Below are 26694 nucleotides of genomic sequence, written 5' to 3' on the forward strand. Positions count from 1 at the left end.
TAGAGCAATAATTATTATTAACACATTTCAATCTTCTCTTCATTGAAATACACTTATTGAGGCTTCCCTAAGGAAAAGTTATTGACCCTTTTCTGTATTTGTTATTCTACCATAAGTGGATTCAAATGTGTCGGATTCAGCAAGTTTGATCGTCTGCTTGATCTAAGCGCTAACAAAACTCTAATGAGAACGAGGCCTCGAATTAAAGCGGAACTCGAGGTAATTGAATCTGAACGAAATTGGAATTATCGAGAATTCGATTAACAGTAAACTCGAATTCACGACACGTTACTTTGAAGAGGATGCATTCCATAGAAAAAAGAAAAAAAAATGAATAAAATTTAATTGAAATTCCTCCCATAATTTTCCTTATTTTTTTTCACGTGGAAAATTTCTTAACGTAATTCATATTTCTTGAAATAGTATTCAATTTTTCAAGAAATATAAAACAGCCTCCAGCAGTAAATTATTTTCAGAAAAGCTAGAATAATTTAGTCGTCTTCTGTTAAGAATAGTATACTATTTACAGAAAATGATTCTATTAAATTCACCGAATCAAACGATTACAGTTTCTCCTTCTGTGGACAAATGCCTTTCAATCGCCTTAACGATTGCTTATTTACCATGGCTAGTTTATTCTGAATGCAGAAGAAAATTTCTGCGATTATTCCAACAATCAAAATCAGAAGATAATTTGTCAGGAATATATCAGCCGCCTGACTCCGTTTAACCCACTGTTTTCATGATAAACGTGCATTGATATGCGATTGTATTTTGCAGATTCCATGCAGCCTCTAAAAGCTCGCTGATTTCCATGTGTTATAAATGCGAGCGATTCGATTCATGTTTTCCATAAATTACCCGACATTTCGAACAGTAATTGTGGACACTAATTCTGTATTCGATTCGCAACAGATCGGAAACAAGAGACGGAATTCCGTTCAGAAATTTCTCCCTTTTTGTGTCTGTCGTCGAGTCGTCTGATTTGTAATCGTTTCAAAACACATGAAAGAAAATTATTTTCACTTATAAGAAAAATCTGTTATTTGTGGGACATTAATCGTTAAAATATTAAGTCACCTTATGAAACAATTCCTAATTATATTACTTTCTTTCTCAATTACTCTTAATATTAATATCGTCAAAATTAAAATTTGGAAGACTCCTGCTACATGTAGTATGTAAATAAAATGAATTTTAGATGGTTTGAGTTACCAATAGTTCTGTTCTCTAACATAGGTTACGTAAAAGGTAAATACGATTGCGATCATGCTTCGCCATGGCAAAAACTCTATCTCAAACAAAGTATTGTATATCGTCGAAATTTCATTGCGACTTTTTGGTATAGTTACACAGAGTTACATTTTTATTGAAAGAGCTCGTATTTATTTTATGTTCTTGGATAAAGAAGAGGTAACTTTTGCTTGTGTTTCTTTTCATCTCAGTCAGTGAAATATAAATTTAAATATTCTTTTTATTACCAATTATTCTTATGAGATAATGTATGTTGATGGTAATATGACAGGTTTATATTACTTTTGAAATTAATTTCAAGTTCGCGATTAATTTATTTCGATAAATTCGAAGTTAATATTTTCCATAATTCTGAAATCAATGTTAAAATGTAAACCGAAGTAAATTGATGTAAAATATGAAATTAGGTTGCAGATTTACATTTCGTTCAAAATCAAATAATTATGCAGAATTCTGGAGCGTGTCTTTTGTAAATCTTTGAATATAAAAATTAGGGTTTTATAACATTTTACATTAACAAAAATAATTAATGCAAAAAATTAGAATTGACTATTAATTTTTTTTTAAATCAGGTAATGATTGAAAATCATTTATGATGTATCATCATTCCAAGTAGTTCGTTATTTTAAGAAGAATCACGAAGCAGATTTTCACGGTAGAATAGAAATACGAGAAAATCGTTTTCGCCGAGAATCGGCTACGCGTAACATTACGTCCAAGTAGACGGCTCGAAAATTATCGGCGTTATTACCTATTCAGGCGCATCAGTTCGCCGTGAGATATTGAACTGCACTATCCTATTTAAATATTCATGAACGTCTTTGTAATCGATGCAATATGGATCTAGCGTAATTTCACGTGTCAGAAAGTAAATAGGCCTCAATTTTCAACTGGACAATTCCAAATTCCATAAAATAATTGAAGGGTTGAATATAAGAACCAGGCAGTTTTATTTTTTGTAGAAATTGAGATTTTATTATATATTTCACAAAAACATTTTTTAAACAGTAAAAATGGAGTAACCCTTTAATTGGATTCTAATTTCATTAATTCATTAATAACTCTTAATTATCTATTTTCTATAATATCTAATGCATTTTAATTTTGCATTTACTTCTTCAATATTTCAAATTTAAAGAAACAGAATGAATTATTTCAAAATAAAAAAGAAATGTGACAGACTTCATAAAATGAAAATATAAGTGAAAAATGAAGCACCCAAAATGGAAATCCAATATTTAATCATTTTTCCATGAAAAAATCCATTTATATAAAACGTACCAACTTTCATTAAAAGTGATTATGCATTGGAAAAATGTAATATAATATAATTCATGGATACACGAATTAAAGACCTTTAGTAGTCAATTAATTATATTAATGAAAACATCCTTGAGCAAAAGGTAGCGGTCTGTGATGATTTCGCGGCGAGCCACGGTCCGTTGCTCTTTATTTTCTTTTGCGACGAACGGGAATTAATTTCAGCAACTTCCATGCTTCTCTGATATACGGGGGTTTCTATGTCGTGAGCCCTTGTCTAGCCGCGGGCTATTTAGCAGCTCGCACTGAAATAATTCCCGTGGAAATTTGATTTGCTAATTTGACATCGGTTTTCACTGGTTCGCCTTTATCGTAGAAACGGTTCTGCTCGACCTTCTCGAATATCATATTGTCGTCGTCGTCGTCGTCGTCGTCGTCGTTGCATCAAGAGAACCGTCGTGTACGTCGAACGCAATAACAATGGCATTATAATTATAATTGCAGCACACCGGCGACGTAAACAGCTCGGCTTTGTAGCGTCGCGCGCGGACTTCTTGCTCTTATTAAATGAGGCACTGCTGCTTCTAGCTACCTAGCCAACGTTATTACGGAACGTAATAATAGCTAGGGTGGAGGAAAGGCTTACGGAAGTCGATCCGAGACAAATTATACAAGAATTTCCTTTGTCTAGCCAGTTTGTCTGAGGCTTACGGGACACAGCTTCTTACGTTGACGCTGTTGAGACGGTGAACAGCAGGTGTTAACCTCCTCAGAGGTGTCTAAAAATGTTATGCAGAGAGGACGATCATCGAATCGTTGAGAAAAAATGACCCAAGAGGGAAACGAAGAAACGATTCTTCTTTTTTTCACCTAACTTTTCCTCTGGCCTCGTCACACGAGCTCATCGCGATAATTGCTGCAGAGTTTGCTTCGCATACAACAGCGTATATCTCGTGGATCGATCGTCTTTGCCGCCACCAAAGGCAAATACAAGGCGCGCGAAGGAGCGGCCGTTTAAAGTTGAATATCTCCCACGGGATGTGTGCCAACAGCGACGACGGTAATAAATATGTAAAGTACGGTTTACGAAGTGTACGGAAACACACGGTGTCGGCTCGTATCCGGTAAACGGTGTTGCACTTTCAAAACTGAATAAGAATCATGCTGTCACGGAGTGAGCTGAAATGGGTTTACCAGTGACGAGATATGATCGATAGATGTGCTCCTGGTGGTAAAGGAACATCGAAAGAAAATTTATTATTAGGTATATCAATAATATGCTATCTCTTGAATAAATTAAAAGTGTAGTTTAAATTCTAAATACATTACTTCGTTAGCAACAGTATAGAAACAATTTAAACGTTTGCAATTTATCAAGTTGTTGATAAATTAAGTATACATTTCGGGTGCACATTTTCAAAATTACATTCTAAATAAAGTAAAATATGAGTTTTGAGAATATGTGATTAAAATTTTTTAAAGATTTGACAACGTTTGCAAAATTAGTAGAATATTCAATGTGAATAGGTAAACTTTGTTTAAAGATGACAAAAGTTTACAAAAGCGTGAATCATTTGTGTATTAGTTTATGTTAATTCTTAATTGCACCATCTTTAGTGTTAATTACATTTCCAATTTTAAAGCACAGAGCAAACAAATTTAGGTAATTAGATATTGTTATTTAAAAGTAGCTCTTTTTTATTAGTTATCATAAATAATGTTTAAACTTTGATTATAATTTTTGATGTAATTACCAGTTTTAGATATTATTGTTGTAAGGTAGTTATTTTTACCTGGATCAGCAGCATGCTGTTATAAATAATAATTGTCTCGTTTTTCTTCAAAGAAGAAACAACCAAGTGAAGTGATATTAATGATATAGACGTTTGACAGTATTTCTTGTTGTTTTTGCTCTGTAAAAGGACAGTGATGGTCTTCAATTAAGTTTCTATTAATATACCTTCAAGGTGTCCAAGATGGAGTTATTTGTTTCTAAAAAAAGCATTGTCCATGATACTTGTTTCAATTTATTAAATAATATATAGAAACTCAATATTCAGTATGTAATATTTTAGAAACAAGAATTAATATTTTGCACCTTGTGAAAATACTTTTATAAAGAAAAGAGATTGAAGAATCAATACATTCGAACAAATAAATTTGGGGTGAAATAATGAAGTATTTACTTCATAAAGAGAGAATGCTTGCTTAGTAGCACACTAATAGAGACAGTTTCCCCAGAAATAATTATTGTGTAAATGATGTACAACTGCTCAGAGAAATTCTTTTAATTTATTGCAATCAAATCTCAATACTTTGTCACATTTTTCAAACTAATATCATAGATATCTTTTTTTTAAGATGTCTCAGGAAAAATAACTTTATTCTTTTGTTGAAATAAGCAATGATCGATGGTCAGAAGTTAAAAAGCAAACTAATAAAATTTTCAACGAAGAGTAACCATGCTCGATGACATTGATTAAGCGATCTAATACGTGAAAATTTGATTTATGCTTTGCTTGTACGGTTTAATTAATTGATAATGAGCAAACGTGACTAACGTGTACAAGAACTTGCATAATGTGTAATAATTTATGATCATTTTATAGGGCTCTACAAAATGTAATCCTGAATATGTATTTTAATCAATAATTATGCAATTCCATTGAATTATAATTACAAAATTACATTCGATTAGTATCCTGTACAAAGATATTTCAAAAACCAGTTAATTTCCTTGTCATTTTCCATATATTTAATGGAAAGTTGTAACAATTGTAATATACTTGCAGCAATAATTTTTCTGTGGTAATAACAGTAAATATTGCAATTGCTATATTGTCATTTTTATCATGGATCATAAAAATCTATAGAACATTGTTAAAAGTAATTAATGGAGTAAATAACATTATTATTTATAATCGCTCGCGATTTTTCTAATAGCAGTTAAATTGAAAATATATTTCTTCCTAAAAATTTACTAAAATGTATTATTTTATAATATAAATTTTGCAGCTTTCCTATCATTAGCATATTTTATTTTATATTTCTACATTTAACCCATTTCTTAGTTTCGTCTATCATACATTAATAAATATCCCCAATCTAATTATTATTATAACAATCTGTTAAATAAAATAAGACAAACAAGTTATTATAAATGACAGGTATTTGTCGGTAAATCAGTAAACAGCATCTTGAATGCATCTTCGGTCTGAATATGTTACATGAGCACGGTACATATGTGCTTATGATTAGAGCTACTTAGCTTTAATTAGTCCCTAATTCGATAGTGCATGCGGCATTATCCATCGTCTGTTTGCTCTGCCGACAACATCTATCTCAATTCCATCTCTAAGCTGGTGCACCAAGATGCCTAAACTAATCGGATCTTGCTGCTAAATCCCTTTGATGATTTGTAATTAAGGATATTCATCCATGTAAATGAATCCGTCGTTTCCATAATAATTTCTCTTATTGTTTTCTAACTGGCTTAAATTAAGTGCGTTTATAAACATTACCTCTGTGTACCATTCTTGATATGTAGATCGTTAATTAATTATTTGATATTCAAATTAATATCGTGTAATATGGAATATTTTAAGTGATAAACAATATTCCATTAAATTTTCCAATATTTTGGATGGTCACCAGTGAACAGCATTACAGATTTAATATTTTGGAAAAACTAAAAGAATGTTATATTAATTTTTTCTGAAGAATATGCAACAGTTGATAGTTATAGTGAAATTCACTTATGTTATTAAGAAAATTCCTACATAAAGATTCCTACTCGCTAGTATAGTCAAATGCATCTGTATCTCTAAGCTATCCTGGATTCCAGCTGCGTCGCTTTTATTCGAAATTCATCGGATCTGAAATGCTTTTCGCATGGTAGCCCCCCGTCTTACAGATCCCTTAGAAATCTCGTGTGTGCAGGGGCGATTGCATCGAAGCAAGAATGTTTTTCGTTTGATCCGTCAGTGAGCCCGGAAAAATGTTCCATTTCACAAAGAAATCGCGACATACACTCGGGTGTTCGAAGATACCTTCATTTTTCAATAAATTTCTTCACGTAAATGCATTATATGTACAAATATTTCTAATCGTGAGAGTTGTTCGATACAAATAGAAATTTTTGTCATTTCAATGTTAATATTTTATTATATTATAAATTTAATAGTTAAGTGCCACAGTAAAAATGATATTAAGCTTTAATTACTAAATGTCAATTAATTGGCACTCTATAATTATAATTATTTAAATAACTCCATTTTCTAACTTACTGTCTAATGTTACTTTGAATTTTTATTAACTTTTTTATATTATTCATCAATGCTATTAAATTTTCTTGGAAAAAAAGATATATCAAAGCTCAATTAAAACAGCTTTCAATTTTCGAAGAAAAGCGCCATCAAAATGTTATGTACTCGAGAAGTAGCTCACGGTAACGAATTATTTCTGGTTTCTTGAAAAGAAGCGGTCTGAGTTGGCGAGTTTCCCGGCAAAAGAATCAAGGGGGCGGATGTGAAGGTGGGGAAAATACGGGGTAAGTTTCCGTGACATGTAAATCACGCTTTACCAAGAGCTTTTGAGTGTAGCGGTAAGGTTCGTTGAAAAGTTAACAGGCCGAGGAATGAGAGGGCTGGTTCTCTCTTTCTCTCGACGCGTCTGACACCTCGTGTACCGCTTTTACTTAATGCTTTCCAGTTCTTCTCGAGAGGTGTTAAGTAACGAGCTTGTTGTATATGAATGCCAGCTGCGAGAAACGAAGGAATTTCAACCGGTGATTTTGTCCGTGAATTCCTCTTTTTTCTTTATTCTCCTTTTTCGTTCAACTTGCTTCTTGTTCTAATGAACAGCTAGCTTTGAAAAGTGTTTCTTAATTGACCAGCTTCCTTTAGGCCGAAGATCCTGTTCGAAAGTGCAATAAATTTGCATCAACGTAGAATTTTTAAATTTAGAAAGGGTTTGATTTTCATCTATTTTAAACCACGCAAAAAATCATAGCGGGTAGCTAACTTGTTAATCAATTTTTGCATGCTCTTAATATAATTTTAATTCCGCAAAATTAGCTTACGCGTACACGGTAATTCGTATAATTAAGTTCGCGTATTTAATTTACACGTACAGTTTTCGTGATTATTCAATTTCTTCATTTTCAACTATTTTGTCTAATAAAGGTTGATAGACTGACTCGATAAATTTTTAAGGAATATACATCGAGATTAAAAATTGAACGAGTCACTTTGCATATTTATTGTCTGTCGTGATTAGGACCAAAGAAGTTTGTATTAGCTATTAAAAAGTCGCGGTACGGTTTCCTATTATCGAAGCAAGTTCGGTTGAGCAAGTGAACTTTAAATGAGAACAAGTTGTTAAATAAAGTGAAATTTATGAAATTCACGGTGCACCTGTTCCACCTTCACATCCCCGCGAAAGTTATTTAATGTAATATGTAATTTTGGAACGTGTAATGTATTCGATGTTAGTCGCTAGTTTTCTGTTGCATTTTAAACGATTTTGTTTCCTTTCGCTGTTTGGTTATAGACTTTCAGAAAATTGTTTGATTGGAAAAATAGGATAATAAATAAGATAATTATCTATTTTTTTGTATAATGAAACGATTAGACTATTAACAATTTACTTTCTAGTACAATTTCAGATTTTAAAAATCGCATTTTGCAATTATTAGTAAATTATAAATTCATGAATCTTGTATCACTAGTGTTTAAAATAGAATTTTGGAAATTATTTTATTAAAATTTGATTGATATCAACATTCTGTGAAAGCCAGACGAAGGAAGAAATAAGTTAGCAGGAGAAGAGAAGGTTAATTTCACTTTATTCTTCATTTTTCACGTTGATAATGTAATAATAAATACATGTATTGTTAGCACTGCCATTACTGCTGTCCATTATTAGTTGTAGCCATCCAAGAGATGCATCAGAAAGGTTTTTAAAGTGGCGAAAAGGAAGGTTAAAGTAGAAATATCGAGAAAGTCATTCAGCCTTTATTCCCCTCCGTTGATTTTCCTTTTATACAACCTTTTTACAAGTGCTGATTGAAATAACAAGATAAGATTGTATAAATAAGCTTGATCGAAAAATTGAATGCAATATTTTGCATTATAATTAGAATAAGAATTAGTATTTTAGTATTTGAATTAAATTAAAAGTAAAAAAATTACAATTATTTCTATACCTTTAATTAACTTTCTAATTATTTATATCCATATATTCTAAGAATTAACCCCTCAGATGACAAGGCTTTGCTAATTTTCTAAAGTTTATAATATTTCTTTGAACATTATTTTTCCAATATTTGCAAATCTTTCTTTTGGAAATTTTAATATTTACAATTAACTCAGTCATTGTCATTTAAGGGTTATTATAAAATAATAATTAAACTTCTAAAGGAGTTACAAGCAATTTTGCATTTTAAGGATTTTAACTTAAATTGTACGTTTATTTTTTAAACACAACCAGTCGAATTATTCTTTCTTCTTAAAAATAATAAAATACAATTTATTGACATACAAATTTATACCTAAGGATGATTCGTTTATGGGTGTGAACGACCAGACAAACTACGTGTATTCTCAAGCAATAACAGCGCATATGTGTGTTAATTCCCCAAGAATACGCGTCGCCAACCTGGCCTATGAAGTTATTCTTCTCAGCAAATATTTTTGCCATCCTTTGTCCTTGATATTCTTCATCTTCTCAGGATACGTTACTAATAGAAAAAATAAATACAATTAGTCTAGAATGAACATGATTATGACATACATACCTGGAAGATTTTCTTTTACTTAAGAATGCTCTTCTTTATTTATTTTATTTTATTAAAATATGTCGTTAGAACATTATTTAACCCTTAGTTGCATAACTGTTTCTAGTGTTAATCTTTCACTCAATTATAAATGAAATGAAAATAGTGTTTCAATTAAAAAAGATAAAATCGAAATGTCTGGAATTTAACAGCCTAGATATTCTCCTTATCATTTTGTTTTATCTCGTTTCGAGACGGTTCTCGTAACTTGGTAAGGTAGCAATCAGAAAATTGGGAAAGCTTTTCATTAAAATAATCAGAACTTTCGATGTCCTGCAGTGTAGTACGTAGTCGAAAGAGCTTCGGTAAGAAACTTCTCAAATCTGATGAAATTTCTCCCAAGCATTACGAGTTTGTTTCGCTGACAATCAATTTCTTGAAACACTTTGAGGATAATTCGTAAAGTAAACTGAACTTCGTCAGTATTCAATTTACCACTTCATTTTATAACCACCCATACCTAAAAAAATTTTAATTATACGAAATTTATGATTTGCTAATTGAATTGATTCGATGCTTCGAATTCGAGGTACTAAGGTCAAACGGAAGCGAGAATTTAACCCTTTACCAAAGAAGTTAATAACATGTTTCTTTCTCAATAAAAATGATTCTTTTGATAAACGATAGGTGAATCAGCCGGGTGTTATACAACGCGTGAAACGAAAACCACGAAAGTAGCAAGCGAATTTATCCAGCTGATCGACTCGAACAAGCGGATCGTTTTTCAGTTATAAAACGGGTCCGTTGGCAACGAAGCGGAACGCTCGCGTTACAACCGAATGCGCGCGATTACAGGACGACCGTGGCACAGTTTACACGTGACACAAACTGATAATAGAACGTTATACAAGTTGCATGGATTCCGGTCGAATCAGTCACGATAACAGGACACGAGAGTCTCCCATATACCTGTCGAGAGTTAGGTGTCGTTTTACACGCTCAAATGTTTCACGGTGTAATGCTGTTGGGTTACGGTGAAAAATTTCATTCGATACGTAGTCGCGTGCTGGTTAATTTGGAGTATCGCTGGAAAACGAGAGGCAGAGGTAGCGATAACAAAGTGGCCCATTTGCAGGACAACCATCAAATTATTACACGTTCACTTGATTTAAAAATACTGGTAATATCATGGTAGAAATACGTGGTCTTGATACTTTATCTACCGGAAGCCTATTAATAAGTTTCTTGACACTGTTGGCAATTATCATTTATATTAAATTATCTTTCATCACGTAAAGCTCTAAAAATTTAAAACTGATATGAAGCATAAAATAAGAAATTTAAATATTGATAAATAACATAGGAAATAAATTATTATTCGAAACGATCTAGATTTATGCATTTAAGAGTTTCAGCAGTCTCTAGAGTCCCCGAAACCAAAAACATTCGGTTCGAAGCACTCTACGGTTTCCAACGGAGTGATCTTAAAGGTCCTCGCCCGATTGGATGAAAATAAAAGGTGGACACAACTGCCAATACACTTAAGTTGGCTTCTCTGCTGCTTGCTCGCAGCATCCTTCTAAATAGAGAAGAACAGTACAGAGGTCGTGAACAGGATTCTACGACAATGGAGGAAAAAGGTAGAGAGAGGGGGATAGAAGGGAAATGGTGGAGAAAGAGAGAGGGTTGAAAACAATTCCGTGATAATAAGATAGGAGCCGGTTCGTGCGATGTAAACCAGTGGCTAAAAGACTCGATTCGCGAAGGGTACGAATGGAAAAGGATAAAATGTGTTTTATGGAACGAGCTTGAGTTTCGTGCTTGTTTCTTTCTCTTTGTTTGTTTGCTTGTTTTTAGTAGCACATTGAGAAAGTGCAAATGGGTTTTGATCTATTGTCAATTTTAGAGAATCTTTGGAGGTGGATAAAGAATCTTGTTAGTTTCACCAAATAAGAAACTGTTTAGAACAATTTCTATTATGCTAGAGAAAAAGAATAATAAATATTATAAAATAGAGAAAATTAAGGATTTAAACGATACAATACAAGCTGTTTATTTGGTACAAAACATTCATCACAATCATGAATCTTCATCCAATATACACGAATATAAATTATTTTAAAGAAAATATATCAACAATCTAATAAATAAATATTCATCTATTATATTTTTTTATAATATTATCAATTAATTCAAGTTACAAATAGAATTAATACAAAAATCCACCACTAAAACGTATTAAAATTAGTAAAACTTTGAATTGTTGTTATTGCAAATCTATTGGTGGCATTGTAAAAATTGAGATGTTGTAGGAATCGGGGATCATTCCCCTATAAAACGCATTTGGATTTATGGCGATACGACTTCCCGTTCCGGAGATATCGTCGCGTAAAGTTTTCGGCATTTTACTCTCTTGTCTCACTCGCACGCGTTCGCTGACCTACTTTCGCTACCGTGTGCGTGCACTGCTCATTGTCAAACGCTGAATCAAGGTCTTTTTACTATTACTACGCGTAGCGTACGCGTTTGCTAGAAAAAAATGTAGGTCACGGTAGTATTTCATTCATGACCTTCATTCTTACTCATTGAACTTTAAAGACTCATATCTCGAGAACGATTAGAAATATCGACATGCAGTAAAGTGCATTGCCAATGGCTCGCTTTACTCTATCATTAGACCTAATTTACATTATTGTGTTCTGGGTCATTTTGACCCATAACATAAAATTTTCTTACTTACATGTGGGTTTGAAAGGTGCATTGTATTTAATATTGACATATCTTTTTTACATATAAATATTGTTTCTGTATCTGGGTCAAGATGACCCCGTATATGCCATATATAGGTCAAAAGCTCTTAATTCTGTTTTAAAACAAAATAGTGCACTATTAATGTAATCTTTAAAATTATTATTATGTTTTTTTAAGTTATTATAGTATAATTAATTTATGGGAACAATGGACAATGTATGAAGAAATTTACATTTTAAAATTATAGAATTTTAATTAATGTAAAAAGGTGACGATATTTTTACAATATTCCCTTTATTTAAAATCTTTTCTTTTTCGTGTTAAAAATTGCATTAAATCATAGAGGCGAGTGACTGGGAAAAATCTGACTTCCCAGGAAATGAAAAACCGTTTTTCGGTGATGTAGAAAACAGCATGGTTTCGCGTCGATAGGAAAAGAAGTCAGGACGATATATCTTTACGTCTTGCTTGTAGATTTATTGCGTTCGAGGCACTCGAGAAATTAGGCTGGCTTGATCCGTAGGTCAGTCCTCGAATCAGTTCACTTCCTTTGTTACATTAAAAAAATACGTATAAAATATTTCAAACTTAATCTTTCCAAGCAATTTTATGTCTTTTAAACTGACTCTCTATACCTATTTTGTTCCGCAAAATTGAATCTTTCACTCAAGCGGAGCTACAAAATGTCACGTTCACAAAGTATTAAGAATATTAAAAGGAATTTACGACATCGTTCTTTGTAATATAATCCTTGCTTTTACAGAAGAACGTAGTAGCTTAAAAAATAAAGATTTTAATCTCTGAGCCTGCTTAGGAAACCATTGTTGTATTAAATCTTTCAATTTGCATAAATGTTAATTTGCAGAACGTACCTTGATAACCATTACAATATTAGGCAATCACTGTATTAATTATTATTTGTAACTTCAATATTGAATTATGTATTAATTATGGATTTAACTGAATTTGAAAGTTAATAATTTGAATTAATTAATAATTTAATCGTTATCAATACAGAAAAATATATAAAATTACAAGGAGAATTGATTCTTCAAAATATTAAAATAATAATTTTGGACAATTCTGTTACATGGATAATAATAATTGCATCAATTCTTCCTTTGCAAACCGTCAATCAACATCTTCACCATATTCCTAAACTATTTACTCAAATACAGTATAAACAACGTTACATGTATCTTATACCAACATTATAATCCTTACCTCTCGCACAGGAACACGCAAAGGAGACGTTTCTGACCGACTGCCCATCCATTGTTCATCGAACCTGCAACCAACAGACGTCTGTTTACACATTGTCTGCGGGTCTCAGTACGTGGAGTAACAATTTATTAACGCCTAGTATATTTCGGAAATTCACAAAGTTATGTCTTAGCATCATGCATGTTTTATGAAATTAACGACTCTCGTAATTAATGAGTGTTAATGAATGTTAATGTGAAAAATCACAATAAAGTATTAAGTTGTAATTTGAAAATTACTAATTTTGTTAGAAACTTTCAGGCATAAAACTCGAAAAGTCATTAATTCCATAAAATAAAATTTGTTTAAATGTTTGGTTCTTTTTGCTTTACATCAGCATCCTCTCTATGGAAACCTATGGTGCTGGTCACTGTGCAGCATCGAAGGATGCATTAAAGGAGGACGAGACGAAGAGGAAGAAAGAGAAGGAGAAGGATTAGTATCGACAGGAGTGTAAGGTGGAAGGGCCAGCAAGGAAAGGGTGGTGCATAGTGGTAGTCGTGTTAAGAGGAGAAGTGCAAAGAGAGGAACGAAGCAGACGAACGGACGGATGGACGGACGGTCTGACGGACGGACGGTGGATCCCCGACAAATGGATTAAGCGCAAATTGCTAAACTCTGTTTAATTTGGCCAAATGAATTTTGTTCCGCCAGCCCCTTGCCTTTTCCCTTGCCTCGCCCTCTCTTTCACACTCTATCTTTCTCCATTCGAACTATGTGCAACCTCGTCTAGAAGTTTCAGCTTGAAAGCTTGTTTCCTTCCTGGGATACACGCTAGGATTTTCGGGAAAGATGCTGTGTTTTTGTCAATCCTCTTTTCAGAAAACACAGGTTAGTATTTTTCTAAGTGAAAATGGATGATGTTAATGGATTAAAGGTGCATGTTTTGATCGTGGATTTCTGTTTCTTTACATTATTGAGCCATTTGGAAAATTCAACTATTGTTAGTAGAATTGCTCTTTTAAAAAGTGGTAGCGCAGTGAATTTTATGTTTGATGGTATTTCGTTATTAAAGCAATGGAAACACAAATACACCATTTTTTAATAGATCTATGTGTCTATTTTCAGATAGATTAGTTCTTTGGAATTTTCTTCAGATATTTCAAATTTTTGTATGCAATATTATTTGTTTATTTAAAATATCTATTAATATCCTAATACTTTTTCACACAGAATATTTCCAAGAATTCATTTTTATAGAAGAAATATACAATTCCATTTGAAAAACTGGAAATAATCATTATCATTATCATTTTATTTCATAAAATAATCATGAAATCTTTGAAATGCCTTCCATTCAACAACAAATAATTTTGTCTAATGAATTTCTTCTTTCTATCTTCTATCATTTTGAAGTCATAGTTTGGTTCAGTTGCATAGAACATCCTGTACGTCCAATGGATGTCGTTAAGGTAACTTTAGTAATCGGGCTAGGAGCAACATTATCCTATATTCAGAGCGTTCGTTTATGCTATTGGAAATTAGTAGGTGTCGACCTTCGAAGTACGTGCCTAAATCATGCCGACGGAGATTATGTGTTTCGTTTAGAATATCCTGTCAAGGATTCTAACGGCTTTGTTCGTGGTGTGCTGTCCACGTATAATATATTTGGAAACGAGAGGACTCATTTGTCCGGAGAAAATGTTGATAACGATGTTGTAGATACAATTAAATTGCAACGTGACTGAATTATTTTAGAGAACAAGAAATTTTAGTTCCGAAATTTAATTGTTCTTATTAAAAATAATTTTTCAATGATACAGTATAATTAATGATTCAAGTGGAAGTCAATTTGAACTTCAATTTTATGCAAATATTTTAATTAGACTTACCTGTACAAAGTTCGAATGCTTTCGTTCAGTTTGAGTAAATGCCCCTGCAAACTGCATAGGCCATAATCCAGAGAAATCCGAATTTGCGCGTGAGCTTACTGCGAAATTCATGTAAATTCCATTATATGTGAAATAAGTTAGAAACTGTGCCGCGTGAATCTTAATTCCGCAATTTCTCGTCACGTAATATCGTAAAACTTCGTTTTCCAATTGTACATTTTGACCGTTTCATTAATTTTATTTGTGCATATAGTTTCCAATGTTTAGTAGCTGTAATATGATTTCGAAAGCAAAAATAATTCTTGTAGTGTTAATTATAATTCCCTGTGCAAATAACTTACGTGGAATTTTTTGGAGCGTATTAAGCAGCAGATGGCCTTGCTTTATCGCAGTATAGAAATTGAACGATATCCATTGCTGATGATAAATTGTTAAATCACTGATAATAAAGACACTCGACAGGGAAACGTGTTTTTATATGCTGAATACTAAATAAAATTCGTTTAAGTTGTATTTGATACCACTGAACATTGTGTGCTTTTCCCTCCCTTTGTGCTCATTTGATTTACACTAAGAATAAAGATAATAATTAATCATTTACAATTTAAAAAAATATTTCTTTTGCAAAGTAGAAGTAACAAGTCTTCATAAATTCATTTATGTCTATTTTCTTTGTTAATTTGCTTTATCATAATTTAAATAACATTTGAATTTTATATATTTAATAGGTTGAAAAATTGTTATAAATTCCGAGAAAATAGTTTGAAACACTAATAGTTATCAATAATGATATGTTGATTAATTCTCCATATATAGAGTCTTCTGTAAAGCACTTATAAATAATTAGTAATATGTCGCGGGTAATAGATAATCTTAATTGCAAATAACGCGCAGAATATCAATCACACTGTCTCTATTTCAATGTGAAACTAAGACGCAAAAGATGACTGTGTCATGAAAACAATATCCAACATATCATCTACTATACAAACATGTCTATTATGTTTTATTATGATGCTTTCACTTCCACTCCTGATTATAATTCTTTTCATTTTATAAGATTTATTTAATACCTAGGACAGAAAATCAATAGATTTCATTATTTTAATATTTCATAGAATTTCCTTTTGATTTTATAAAATATTTTTCTACTTTCTATATATTTGTTAATATTTTCATATTGACATTCCAGTGTTTTTAATAAAAATGGTTCTAAAGGCTTGTAAGAATTTATTTGTTAAAATTCTTACGGAACAGTCAGTGCAGAGAATAACATTACCATAGTAGAATGTTTTTAGCAAAATTTTGAGTGTTAATTTTCGAGTCACTAAAAATCCTCGCAAACATTGACATGATATAAGATAAAACCACGTGCAAAGTTTTCTCCCATCCGTGGCAGACGATACTATTCAATTAAACGCCGCGTTGTACAAATTGCCAATGAAATAATAACTTTTATCAATGTATCAACAAAATCGAAAGATAAGGATAGATAATATTTACACGATAATCATATTGTAAATTAATCTTAATCTTTATAACACTCCTCTTACGCGTGTGGTGCGCAGTATATTTTACCAACACACTTTCGATAAGGCAGCTCTGTGACACACGAGAATCGCATAGTTGCAACTCACGCTACGCCTCAGAAAGTTGTCTATCCGGTTTAAAAACATTCGTAGAGAACATCATAAATTACAAGTGTATTTTATCTGCGATTACAAACTGAAACTCGGATCTTGTCTTCAGATAACGCTTTACATTGTGAGAGTGAAAGTTAAATGAATATCCAAGAGTCAACCATGATTTGGACAATAATAGTAGCATCAGTGGTGCTTCTAGCAATATACCATTACAACTCGAAGAGGTATGCCTACTTTGAAGAAAGAGGGATACCATACATAAAAGCACTTCCGTTTCTTGGTAGCCTATGGAAGGTGATGCTGATGCGTGCATCGCTCGCAACAACCGTTCAACAAATGTACAATCTGTACTCTGAAGCTAAATACGTAGGCTTCTTCGAGTTTCAAACTCCAATTTTATTGCTACGCGATCCAGAATTAATAAAATCTGTAATGATCAAGAACTTCGACCACTTCCCAGAGCACAGGAACCTCAGCGACAACCCGGATGATATTCTGTTCAGCAAAAACCTGTTTTCCCTAAATGGATGAAGATAGAAGGAAGTTAGGTCGATGTTGAGTTCACCCTTCACCACCAACAAGATGAAGTCTATGTTCGTCCTGAGTGTGCTAAGAGATACGGCGAAAATTTAGCCTCCTTGCAAACTGATCAGACGATCCTGGAGCTAAAGGACACTTTCACCAGGTACACCAATGACGTTATAGCTACCTGTGCCTTTGGCGTGAACGTGGACTCGATGACGTATCGTGAGAATAAATTCTATTTATATGGTCGTGAGGCTACCACGTTTGGACTGAAGCAGTCTCTCAAGTTCTTCTTCATCAGAAACTTCCCTAGACTCTGTAGGATGTTGAAGATAACGCTACTCAGGAAGGGGATCTCCGACTTCTTTAAAGACCTGATAGAGTCCACGATTAAGACTAGGGACGAGCAGGGTATCGTTCGTCCGGATATGCTCCAGCTGATGATGGAGTTCAGAGATAAAGGGGATCCTTCCAAGGAATTGACCCTCGACGACATGATTGCCCAGGCGTTTGTTTTCTTCCTAGGAGGCTTCGAGAGCACTGCCACCCTGATGTGCTTCACTAGTCATGAAGTTGGAGTGAACGAGGAGATCCAAAAGAGGTTGCAGGTTGAGATTGATCAGGTTTTGAATGATTGCAATGGGGACGTCACTTACGAGGCTATCAATGGGATGAAGTACCTGGATGCTATTGTTAACGAAGGTCTCAGGAAGTACCCAGTTACTGTTGCTGGTGATAGAGTCTGCAGGAAGCCTTTTGAACTACCTCCAACGCTACCAAACATGAAACCGTATGTTATGAAGGAGGGGGAAATCGTTTTGATACCTTTTTATGGGATACAACACGATCCTAAGTACTATCCAGAACCGGAGAAGTTTGATCCAGGTAGATTCTATGATGATCCAAAGCAGATTTTGAACTCTGGCACGTTTCTGACCTTTGGACTGGGCCCTAGGATGTGTATCGGTAATAGATTCGCTATTTTAGAGACAAAGATTTTGCTGTTTTATGTGTTTGCGAACTGTACCTTAAAACGTTGCTCGAAGACCATCGTACCGATGAAATTTAGCAAACAGGGATTCGCCATGACTCCTGAAGGAGGAGGATATTGGTTCGAAATTCAACCGAGAGCCAAAGGACAATCTCTGATGGCCAATGGTGGCAATGATCGTAAATAAGTGCACTGAAGAATCTTTTTTCTTAACGATTTTTGATGCACTTTTTGATACTGCATGCAGGGTTTAATAAGGTTGGACACCTGGATTGATTTTTATAAAGAGTATGTATGCATCATCTGGATCAATAAATTAATGTATTCAAGAGAATAGAAAATTAATCAAATTCTGTGTTAATAGAATTCCCAACATCAATGTTGAGATATGATTGATTTAGCATGAAATAATTCTACTATCACCGTTATTAGTAAAATTGTCATAAGAAAATGGAGGGAAAGATAAGATACATATCTTCTGCGGTGGGTTCCTGGCACAGTAATGAACGTGTGTTACGTGTCCATCTCAATTATCATCCTTCTCTACATGAGCAACACGTAACACGGACTCGCACTAATAAGTACAACAGCCGTATAATACAGGGTCTACTATTTATCTCGCAACCCGTGCGTGCGCGAACTCATGATTGTGGCAATGGTGCTAAAATTCGACAGATGCAAAAATCCGTACAGTTAAGTTGTTATTCGACTGAACTCTAGTCCTAGATTCGATTCGGGATACGAGTATAGTGAGTTTCATCAAACTTTTCGCGGTGTGTGGCTCTTAACACATATTCACCACGGCAGTTCGTGTGCCCCTCGCCCATCAGCTCTCCGGCATGAATATGTGTTAGTGTCACACGCCATGACAAGTCCGATGAAACTCAATGTATTCGTATCCCGAATCGAATCGCCGACCAGAGTTCAGACGATTGTCAACTTAACTGTACGGATTTTTACATCTGTCTTATTTTAGCGCCGTTGCAACATTCATGATTTCGCGTGCGCACGGGTTGAGAGATAAATGGTAGACCCTGTATATTCCACTACATGATCGTCCACTATCAACGATGCGATACGACCTTCTGAATATTGCTTTAATGAGCGACTCCCACTGATGCGAATTCTCTACACCAATAAAGTTTTGTCTCATCCGCACGCGGTTGCTTTTGCCGAAACAATTACGTCACGCAATCATCACCTCATCAATCCTTTCGTTGTGGCGTTTCTTCCATACGTTTTTATATTGAATAGGTTAATGTATAAAATAATTTTCTTTGAAATCAAACATTTTTGAGATACATGTTTCTGTTTTCAATGTTCATCTAAAAATTTGTATTCCATGTTTGCTATTTTGAAATATAAATTATTTATTTTAGAAGCCTATTGTGATCGTATAATGGGGAATTACCATAATTATTTGGAGTAAAAAAAGGGTCAAAATAGCTCTTTTTCTGTTTGTTCGAACATGATCCAAGACAATCCGATAATGCATCATGACTTTGATCTCTGCACCACGGTACGTTAATCTGTTTGTATCTACCGTAACATGCGACTAATTATTATTTAATGATGGGTACACTGCAGATCTGTTAGCGCTTTAATAACCGGCGATAAGTATGGGTCTGTTTGATGCAATCGACACAGATTTCCTGGGCAATGTTTACAATAACATTGTTTTATCCACAGGGTGTTAAAAAATTATCTGAAGAGCTCAACTTTTACAGATAATAGTTAAATAATAAAGCATTATTCTTAATGTTTTCGGTGGGTGTCACTCAAGGGATTGTTTATAAAAATCACCTTCAAAAATTTATTTATTAATTTTTAACCCTTAATCATCGGACAAAAATTTTGAAAAAAGAAATATGACATACACCTAATGAGTACCTACTATTTGCACTTTAGTGTATTCAAATATCTTAAATAGTTTCCGAGAAAAAAATAGTAAAGTTTTGGGTTGACTCTCTTATCAGAGAGGGTAGGGGGTTGAAATTACACACAATTGTTGTTTAGGCACGAAGTATTATGTGATATAAATATCAACCGAAATTGTTGCTGGGGCTGATTCACTAACTACTAATAATTTTTCAAATAATTCTTCGAATAATTTAAACGTGCAATTCCATTCCGCAACGTACTGTATATCTATAGGAATTAAGCATCACAAACAAAATTTGCACGCCATTGGGAGAGTATCAAAGTTCGCAGCAACTCTACAAGATTATTTTGAAATGTCATGACTGGACACGAAATGCGCAGTATACTATCAACGGTTATCCCAACACGATAGTTTCGCTAAAAAGTCGTACGAAGCTGATGCAACAGGCAGTCGCTGTTCGAACAGCGTACCAGAACGGTCAACAGCGTTCATAGAAACCTTCTCAAAGTACAATTGCGAACAGACTCTGAAATCTACTCAATTAATTTACATATTCTAAGGTGGGCAAGTGTATCAAACAATCAATCGTGCATCGAAGTGATCAAAATGTGGACAATAATCTTAACAATCGTGGTTGTACTTGTAGTAGTCTACAAGTACATTACCGACTACGACTTTTTTGAAAAACGAGGAATACCATACACGAAGCCTTTTCCTTTTCTCGGAAGTGTATGGCAGGCAGTGTTGATGCGATGCACATTCGCAGAAGTGGTCCGCCGAATGTACGAATTCAACCGCGAGGCAAAGTACGTGGGTTTCTTCGACTTTCTCACTCCAGTGGTGACCATCCGCGACTTGGACCTGATCCGATCAGTGACCATCAAGAATTTCGATAACTTCCCCGATCACAGAACCTTTCAGAACGACGGGATCGATCCTCTGTTCAGCAAGAATCTGTTCAACCTACGTGGAGAGAGATGGAGGGAGGTTCGAACGACCCTGAGCCCAGCCTTCACCTCCAGCAAGATGAAAGCTATGTTCATATTGATGAGAGAATGTGCCAAGAAATACGGCGAGAATCTATCCTCCTTGCCGGCTGATCAGAGGATCCTGGAACTGAAGGATGCCTACACCAGGTACACCAATGATGTGATAGCTACCTGTGCATTTGGAGTGAACGTTGACTCAATGACGGACCGTAAGAACAAATTCTACGTATATGGTCGCGAGGCTACCACCTTTGGAAGACTGCAGTCCCTAAAGTTCTTCCTCATCAGAAGCTTCCCTAAACTGTGCAATGTGCTGAATGTGAAGATAGTGAAGTCAGAGATCGGGGAGTTCTTCCAGAATCTGGTATCAGATACCATCAAGGTCAGAGACGAAAGGGGTATCGTTCGTCCGGATATGATCCAGTTGATGATGGAGTCCAGAGGGAAAATGGGTCCTGGTAAGGAATTGACCATCGAGGATATGACTGCTCAGGCGTTCATCTTCTTTTTTGGTGGTTTCGAGAGCACCTCGACCACCATGTGCTTCGCGACCTACGAAGTAGGAGTGAATCCAGATGTCCAAACGAGACTTCAGGAAGAGATTGATCAAGTATTGGAAGATTGCAATGGAGAGGTTACTTATGAAGCTATCAATAACATGAAGTATTTAGATGCTATCATCAATGAGTCTCTCAGAATGTACCCGGTTATTGTGGCTGTTGATAGAGTTTGCATGAAGGACTTTGAACTGCCTCCAGCATTGCCGTCAGCGAAACCTCATGTTGTTAAAAAGGGTGAATATATCTGGATACCTATCTACGGGGTACAGCATGACTCAGATTATTTCCCGGAGCCGGATAAATTCAATCCTGACAGATTCCTCGATGACCCAAAGAAGATTATGAACTCTGGAGCGTTTTTGAGCTTTGGACTTGGGCCCAGGATGTGTATTGGTAACAGGTTCGCTCTGTTGGAGGCCAAAACTTTGCTCTTCCATGTCTTCGCTAATTGTGAACTGAAACCTTGTTCGAAGACCACCATACCAATGAGACTGAGCAAACAGGGATTCGCCATGACTGCTGATGGTGGATTCTGGTTCGACGTTCAGCCCAGAAAGAAATCACAGCACGTGATGGTCAATTCAGTGAGCAGCAATGGAGTGGCTTTCTGAAGGAATTTCTTTGTTTTAATTATATTTGTGCATATACTTTCCAGTGTTTGGTAGCTGTAATATGATTTCGAAAGCAAAAATAATTCTTGTAGTGTTAATTATAATTCTCTGTGCCAATAGCTTTCGTGGACTTCTGTGGAGCGCATTAAGTAGCAGGTGGCCTTGTTTTATCATAGTATAAAAATTGAATGATTTCCATTGAAGATGGATCAAATTGATAAATCGCTGATAATAAAGGCACTCGATAGGGAAACGTGTTGGTTTTATACGCTGAATTCTAAATAAAGTTCGTTTAAGTTATATTTGATACCACTGAACATTATGTTTTTTTCTCCCGTTGTGCTCGTTTGACTTACACTAAGAATAAAGATAATAATTAACCATTGACAATTAAACTCTGAAAGGATAATTAATGAAGGCAAATTATACCTAGAAAATCTGACAAGGGAAATAAAAAATAAACTAAACTCCCAGTGGGAAGACGAATGGAAACAAAAGGCTCCTAACCATATTAAAAATACAACCGACAACTTTTTCGAGGACCTGAAAACGACCCCCACTCTACTCAGAAGAGAACAAGTGGCCATCTGAAGAATTAAAATTGGCCATTCTAGAATTACTTCCTCCTACAGATTATCAAATACTCCAGCTCCCCAATGTGAAGTGTTAATCCTCCACTGTACTAAATATGATTTCCTCCGCAACATACATAAACTAGAATCTTCACTCAAGGACAACTTATAAAACAGTAAAATCCAGGACTTACTTAAATTTATAAAAGATACCAGACTGATAGAACAGATAATGTAAGTTTTATCTACTCCTTGATGTCGCTAATAACCTTGTAGTTGATGTAACAAAAAACCCTAAATAAAAAAAAAAGTCTTCATAAAGTCATTTATGTCTATTTGCTTTATCATAATTTGAATAAATTTTGAATTTAATATATTTAATAAATTGAAAAAATTGTTATAAATTCCGAGAAAATAGTTTGAAACACTAATAGTTATCAGTAATGATATGTTTATTAATTCTCCATATATAGAGTTTTCTGTAAAGTACTTATAAATGATTAGTAATGTGTCGCGGGTAATAGATAATCTTAATTGCAAATAACACGCAGAATATCAATTACACTGTCTCTATTTTAATGTGAAACTAATTGTAAGACGCAAAAGATGACTGTGTCATGAAAACAATATCCAACATATCATCTGCTATGCAAACATGTGTATTATATCTTATTACGATGGTTTCACTTCCACTCCTTATTATATCCTGATTATGTATATTGTTTTCTTTTTTTATTTTATAAGATTTATCTGATATTTAGAACAGGAAATCATTAGATTTCATTATTTTAATATTTGATAGGATTTCCTTTTGATTTTATAAAATATTTTTCGATTTTTTATATATTTGTTATTTTTATATTGACATTCCAGTGTTTTTAATAAAAATTATTCTAAGGACTTGTAACAATTTATTTATTAAAATTCTTACGTAACAGGCAGTGCAAAACTAAAAATTCTTTCTTTTACTTTTAGTTTTAAATGTTAATAGTTGGAATAATTTTAATTTTTAAAAGAACAGTGTAAAAAATGTCATTTTCCTGAAGTCTCTTTTGGACATCTGGATTCACTCCTACCTCGTAGGTTGCGAAGCACATGGTGGTCAAGGTGCTCTCGAAACCACCAAAGAAGAAACTGATTTATTTAATTAAAAGTAGTGCGGATATCTTGAATTATAATATTCGCAGAATTCCATACAAATAGTTAATGAAAACAAAAGGAAAAACAAAGTTGAAGTCAAGGTTCTTCTACAATCACTTAATTATAACCATATCAATTACGTTCATTTCTGAGAAATCATGTCACTTCACGTGATCTTGTTGTTGCAACAACAGTGATTTTGAACCCACTACTGTGTTACAGCTAATCAATTACAAATATTATAATCTTAATGTACGTCAAAATTGATCTCTTTCATAGATATGATAACGTTTGTAGAAAGAGATTATTTTATCTTTGTTGATGTAATTTCATACATATAGAAATTTACGTTAGGAATGATGACCAATTTCCATAAAGTAATGTTAGTCCTCTTTTCATAATGATGATGACGTTGAAATGTTATCTATTTACGTCAAATTTCTGATAAGTCACGAATGATTTCTTAAGTGTGGAAAGAGATCAAATACTTTTCGTTCGAAATAATGATTCATTATCAATAATTAGTAAATGAATCATTTCTGTATTTCGTTTAACAATTACGTTCGTGTAAATTTTTACGAGTTATGTTTCAAATAAAAAATGTAGTATAAATATATTTTTTACATCCTCACAGATGCTCAGCCTTCCCATTCTGTTTCAACCAGTATGTAAGTTTGTACGCGACTCTTTTTTGTCCCATCCGTGGCAGACGATAGTCTGCACTAATCAAACGCCGCATTGTACAATCTGTCAATGAAATAATAATTTTTATCAATGTATCAACAAAATCGAAAAATAAGGCTAGATAATATTTACACGATAATCATATTCCAAATTAATCTTAATCTTTATAACACTCCTCTTAAAGCTGGTTCAGACAGGGCTAGTAATTTAGTCGAGTGGGGAGTAGCTACTTACTACTAAACCGTTTAGCCCATAGAAAAGTGTCCGGACTAGTACAGTTGAGCTTTGGAAATCGAGAGTAGAAGATTCATCGCTTGACTAAAGAAATGGGTCCGGACAGGTCTTTTCGGAAGCCTAGTTAGTGGTGAGGGAAGCCAACTCGACCAGAAAGATCCAATGAAACAGATCTACCCGACTAAATCGTTTTACTAAACTAGTCGACTAAACTGTAGTGTTCATACATTAAACTACTCCCCACTTGACTAAATTACTAGCCGTGTCTGAACCAGCCTTTACGCGTGTGGTGCTCAGTATATTTTTCCAACACACTCTCAACAAGGCAACGCTGTGAAACACGAGAATCGCGCAGTTGCAACTCAGACCACACCTCAGGAAGTTGTCTATCCGGTTTAAAAACATTCCTAGGGAACATCATAAATTACAAGTATATTTTATCTGCGATTACAAACTGAAACTCGATCTTCAGATAACGCATTACATTCTGAGAGAAAAAATTAAGTAAATATCCAAGAATCAACCATGATTTGGACAATAATAGTAGCATCAGTGGTGCTTCTAGCAATATACCACTTCACCTCGAAGAGGTATGCCTATCTTGAAGAAAAAGGAATACCATACATAAAAGCACTTCCGTTTCTTGGTAGCCTATGGAAAGTGGTGCTGATGCGTTCAACAAATGTACAATCTGTACTCTGAAGCTAAATACGTAGGCTGCTTCGACTTTCTAACTCCAATGATATTGCTACGCGATCCAGAATTAATCAAATCCGTAATGATCAAGAATTTCGACCACTTCCCAGAGCACAGGAACCTCAGCGACAATGCGGATGATACTCTGTTCAGCAAAAACCTGTTTTCCCTAAATGGATGAAGATAGAAGGAAGTTAGGTCGATGTTGAGTTCACCCTTCACCACCAACAAGATGAAGTGTTTGCGAACTGTACCTTGAAACGTTGCTCGAAGACCATCGTACCGATGAAATTTAGCAAACAGGGATTCGCCATGACTCCTGAAGGAGGAGGATATTGGTTCGAAATTCAACCGAGAGCCAAAGGACAATCTCTGATGGCCAATGGTGGCAATGATCGTAAATAAGTGTACTGAATAATCTTTTTTCTTAACGATTTTTTATGTACTTTTTGATACTACATGCAGGGTTTAATTAAGCTTGACACCTGGATTGATTTTTATAAAGAGTATGTATGCATCATCTGGATCAATAAATTAATGTATTCAAGAGAATAGAAAATTAATCAAATGATGATTTAAATTCCTCTTAATTTCACATGTGTTAATAGAATTTCCAACATCAATGTTGAGATATGATTGATTTAGCATGGAATAATTCTACTATCACCGTTATTAGTAAAATTGCCACAAGAAAATGGAGGGAAAGATAAGATACATATCTTCTGTGGTGGGTTCCTGGCACAGTAATGCACGTGTGTTACGTGTCCATCTCAATTATCATCCGTTGAATGTATCATCCTTCTCTGCATGAGCAGCACGTAGCACGGACTCATATATTCCACTACGTGATCGTCCACTGCCAACGATGCAATACTACCTTCTGAATATTGCTTTAATGAGCGACTCCCACTGATTCGAATCCGCTACACCTATTAAGATTTGTCTCATCCGCACGCGGTTGCTTTTGCGTAAACAATTACGTCACGCAAACATCACCTCGGATCATTAACCCTTTCGTCGTGGCGCCTCTTC

At 34.3% G+C, this 26694-nt stretch overlaps 2 protein-coding genes and 1 long non-coding RNA gene across 5 annotated transcripts in view; 2 read left to right on the top strand and 1 right to left on the bottom strand.

Annotated features, from left to right (window-relative positions):
• The window catches only part of LOC117604365 (membralin), a 99521-nt gene extending 85192 nt beyond the window's left edge, over positions 1 to 14329 (top strand). Inside the window, exons 14-15 of one of the 3 annotated variants that reach the window (XM_076689104.1) lie at positions 13276 to 13372; positions 13641 to 14329. In XM_076689104.1, the coding sequence (XP_076545219.1) occupies positions 13276 to 13372; positions 13641 to 13699 (156 nt within the window). In that variant the 3' untranslated portion in view covers positions 13700 to 14329. Of the gene's footprint in view, positions 1 to 13275; positions 13471 to 13640 lie in introns of those variants that run through there. The other 2 variants (XM_034324333.2, XM_034324329.2) reach the window with 2 other exon arrangements.
• On the bottom strand, positions 10984 to 16528 carry LOC117604374 (uncharacterized). Its single transcript, XR_004581423.2, has 4 exons — positions 16415 to 16528; positions 15136 to 15705; positions 13265 to 13328; positions 10984 to 12588 (listed from the first exon to the last, which is right to left on the bottom strand). It is a non-coding gene; the product is annotated as an uncharacterized LOC117604374 (long non-coding RNA).
• Positions 16529 to 16847: 319 nt separating this feature from the next.
• LOC117604504 (uncharacterized) lies at positions 16848 to 23000 on the top strand. Its single transcript, XM_034324607.2, is given in 3 exon segments — positions 16848 to 17376; positions 17379 to 18478; positions 20615 to 23000. Coding segments are annotated over 3 exon segments (3282 nt in total). The 5' UTR covers positions 16848 to 16916; the 3' UTR covers positions 22337 to 23000.
• Positions 23001 to 26694: the final 3694 nt, after the last annotated feature.

Source organism: Osmia lignaria, chromosome 7 (assembly GCF_051020975.1).
Source record: "Osmia lignaria lignaria isolate PbOS001 chromosome 7, iyOsmLign1, whole genome shotgun sequence".
Lineage (NCBI taxonomy): Eukaryota > Metazoa > Arthropoda > Insecta > Hymenoptera > Megachilidae > Osmia > Osmia lignaria.